This window comes from Nematolebias whitei, chromosome 11, assembly GCF_014905685.2.
Source record: "Nematolebias whitei isolate Nwh7 chromosome 11, NemWhi1, whole genome shotgun sequence".
Lineage (NCBI taxonomy): Eukaryota > Metazoa > Chordata > Actinopteri > Cyprinodontiformes > Rivulidae > Nematolebias > Nematolebias whitei.
In genome coordinates, this window is record NC_056508.1 from 30,600,936 (window position 1) to 30,605,102 (window position 4,167).

At 42.7% G+C, this 4,167-nt stretch overlaps 1 protein-coding gene across 3 annotated transcripts in view; it reads right to left on the reverse strand.

The window, feature by feature from the left end:
• Positions 1-2,836, reverse strand: part of LOC119416953 (RNA-binding motif, single-stranded-interacting protein 2) — a 22,415-nt gene extending 19,579 nt beyond the window's left edge. For all 3 annotated transcript variants that reach the window (XM_037684155.1, XM_037684154.1, XM_037684153.1), the window contains exon 1: positions 2,712-2,836. In XM_037684155.1, coding sequence (XP_037540083.1) covers positions 2,712-2,786 — 75 coding nt within the window. In that variant the 5' untranslated portion in view covers positions 2,787-2,836. The remainder of the gene's footprint in view (positions 1-2,711) is intronic.
• Positions 2,837-4,167: the final 1,331 nt, after the last annotated feature.

Sequence of the window (4,167 nt, forward strand, 5' to 3'; positions counted from 1 at the left end):
ATATATATATATATATATATATATATATGAACCAGCAGCCACAAGCTAGAAAAAAATTCTTAAGGGCTTCCCATGAACCTACTGACCAAACGTCCAACAAAATGTTGTAATCCTCACCTCCTTCTACAGGTGTGCAGTGGAGAACATCCTGTGCTCCAGCATCAACGTGTGGCATGGAGGCTGCACAGCTGCAGAAAGAAAAGCTTTGCAGAGAGTGGTGAAGGCTGCACAGAAGTCTGTTGGAGTCAGTCTCCCCACCCTCACAGACATATACATCTCCAGATGCAGTAAGAGAGCTACCTGCATCATGAAGGACCCCACTCACCCAGCACACACTTTTTGTCCCACTCCTCTCAGGCAGGAGGTTGCAAAGCATTAAGTGTAGAACCACTAGACTGAGCAACAGCTTCTACCCTGAAGCTATTACTCGTGAATCTCTAACCAGAATAATCACTGTGAAAAAAAAAAATCACTGTAATGTCATTTTGATTGGTGATATGCGCTGCTGATTATCCGTGCTGCTGATCTCGTGCTGCTGATCATTTCATGCTGCTGTATTTATTCATACTCATCTACTCACACAAACTCATGTTTCTAGCTGCTGTTGTTTGGTGTATTGTGTTGCACTATTAGCATTTAGAGTATTAGATCCTTATTTATTGTTTCTTTTTACACCGTATTTTTGCTGTTGTTGGATGTAACTGGGACCCTGTGTACACAATTTCATTCCACCTCATGTACCACATGTGATGAAATGGCAATAAAACCTACTTGAACTTGAACTTAATAATCAAAAACAAGAAAAATGCTTACATGTTTTGTATAAGCTGTTTATAGAGTGTAATGCCAACCAAGATAGATAGCTCTGCATGGTCACCATGGTAACCAAACCCCTATGAATCTCACTCCCTGACTGGCAAGTTAACAAGAGGCAGACAAAAACGTACAGTCGACTGGAAATGTAAGCTTCAAACAAACGATTACGCTAAATCTTAAAAAGTTCTTGAGCAGCAGAAGACTAATGTATAAATTAGTGTATTATTTTGTTGTTGTTTCTTTAATTTTTGTTAAGATTGAGTTAGAAGTTAAAATAAATCAAGGTGTTAAAGAGAATCTTTTGAAGTCAAATATATCTAGTCTATGAACTTTGCTCTGCGTTCTTGGAGGATTTGAAAAAGCTATTAATAATAAAATGAGATACCAAAGGGCGGCTGTGGCTGAGTGGTTAGAGCAGTCGTCCTCCATTGCAGGAGTTGGGGGTTCAAATCCACCAGCAGTCACATGCCGAAGTGTCCCTGGGAAAGACACTAAACACTTCATTGCCTCTGATGTGTGTCCCATCAGTGTATGAATGTGATAAAGCTCTGATTATTCTCTTTATAATAATTTGTTCAATTAGCTTTGTAGAGATCTAATAGAGTGATGTATGAATGGGTACATGAGGACACAGATTGTAGTGTAAAGAGCTTTGAGTATTTGGATAAGATAAAAAGGCGCTATATAAGTGCAGTCCATTTACCATTTATCAATAAAAAGAAGATAAAAAAAAACTACATTTTATATAGGGAATAAATAAGTTTGCTTTCATAAGATATAATTTTTTTTAACTGCTCAGAAGTTAGAGCTCATTATCTGTCTGCTGAACATTAAGAAGAAAAGTATGAAAATCCTTGCAAGTTAAGCTTGCGTAAAAACCGTAAAAGCCAACTCAGACATGTAATGTCCAACTTTCTGCCATCCCTTGAAACATTAAATGATGTATGTATGATGACGCACTCCAAAGAGCTTCTTGCATCTGTTTCACCAAAAACCCATGGATTTCCTTTTGGTTGGTTCCCCTCCATGTAGCACATTTTTGTCTACATACTGTTACCAAAAGTCAGCTCACAGTACTCCCAACTGTGCTGCGTGTTTTGGAGTACAAACAAACTACACGTTTTATTTCAAAGCTGCGAGAGGAAATAGAGAACAAAACGTTCTGAACACAATAGTTACAAGGGTGCTTTAAATGCATATGCGCTGAACCCTTGTGCGCAAAAAAAAAGTTCAAAATAAGAACAGCGTGAAACAATAAAGTGGCCAGTGACTCTCAGTAGTGCAAGAAAATTGAGGTTGAAAGGGCAGTACTAACAAAAAAATCTAACAGCAAGTCTAAGCTGAACAGTTTGTGGAAGCACCGATCATCTACGGCAGGCTCGGTAACTTTCCTCTCCTTTACGCGAGGGGTGGGGCGTACGCGTAAAAGAGGAGAGGGAAGAAGAAACAAAAAAACACTCCAAACTTGTTAAATTCAATAAAAAACCCGCCGAACAAGAACGCGCGTTGCTGTTCGAGTTCATAATAAAAGTGCACAGGAAGCTGAAAGGGGCTTGGAGCGTCAGGGACATCAGTAAAAACTGAACTCTCTCTGCGAATGGAGGAAGAGACGCCGCGGCCGCGTCTCCCAACAACCAACACCAACAACCCGCAGGGAGCGATGGAACAGGCCCTGCTGTAGTTTGGAACAGAGGGATAAGCAAACTGCAGCTCGTGAGAGACAAACATACAAACACATAGAGAAGGAGAGAGGGAGTTGTAACGCGGTCCGGTTTCAAGGACACTGCAGCTTAAAAACACCCGAGCGGCGCTTCCAGCCCACTTCCTACAAACTAAATAAAAAGACTTGTTTAGTCCCGGAGCTGGAAGCTCCAGGCTCAGGCTGCGACTTTTACCTTCCTGTTGTTGAGTTTGCCGGTGTAGCCGCTGTAAGGGCTGATTCCTGTCCTTGGCGGCACGGAGAGCAGCATTTTTACGCGGCGCTGAGTCCGGAGGAGCGGAGAGCCAGCTGACGTCAGGCAGGAGCGGCGGGCGGTGGTGAACCCCCCCTCACTGCCTCACTGCTCATATCTGAGCTCCCATCACAGAGGAGGACTGTCACACGCGCACGAGATTATTTTATAACGCAAGGAAGAATCTGTGAGGAGCTAAAAACTGCACGTGGAGTGTGAAATAGTTCACCCTTAACATCAAAGGCTTAGTGGTTTTTTTGAAGGAATGCACATCGCCCGCCGCCTGTCATTCCATATTTAGATCATTGAATGAGAATTATCTGTGGACGCTTGAAGCATGTGATGAGGATGACTCTCTGCTACTACCACGCCAAAATTCAACTAAATATCTACAAAGTGCATTGAGTTGTTGCGACCATCTTGAATTGTAATTCAGTGGACAGTGGTTCTTTTAAAAAAGAACCATAGTGTATCTCTTGTGCCAGTCCCAAGCCCAGGTAAATGGTGAGGGTTGTATCAGGAAGGGCATCCGACGTGTAACTCTTTTGCCAAAAATGCAAATTCATCAAAGCGAAAGTGACACCATACCATATCAGTCGAGGCCCGGGTTAACAATAATTTCCACCGGTGCTGTTGACAAATGGTGCCAGCTGAAATTGTGCTACTGTTAGCCGAAGACCAGGAGGAGGGAAACATGTCAAGAGACAGAGGGAGAAGAGGAAAGTCAAGAATGTAGGACTGAGGGTAGCAACTCTAAATGTGAGACAATGACAGGCAAAGGTAGAGAGCTGGCTGACATGATGCAGAGAAGGAAGGTAGATGTTTTATGTGTCCAAGAGACCAAGGCTCGCAGCATTGGAGCAGGGTTTAAACTGCTTTACCATGGTGTGGATAGAAAGCGAAATGCAGTATACAGGTAGGTGATCCTGAAGGAGGAGTTGGCAAAGAATGTAGAGGTGAAAAGGGTGTCAGAGGGATGTGTCTGAAGATAGAAGTAGGAGGTCTGATGTTAAACATGAGTGGTTATGCTTCACAGGTTAGATGTGATGTGGTGGAGAAAGAGAAATTTTGGAAGAATCTACTGTAGATGAAGTGATAGAGAATATTCCCAGGGAGAAGAGAGTGGTTGGTGCAGACATTAATTGACATGTTGGTGAAGGAAACAGAGGGGATGAGGAAGTGATGGGTAGGTTTGGTGTCTAGGAAAGAAACCAGGAAGGACAGATGGTGGTAGATTTGGCCAAGGGAATGAAAATGACTGTAGTCAACACATCTTTCCAAAAGGAGGAATAACATAGAGTGACCTAAAGGAGCAGAGGAAGGAATACAAGTAGACTACATTCTGTGTAGATGAGGAAACCTGAGAGAGATTGGGGACTGTAAGGTTGTGGCAGGGGAG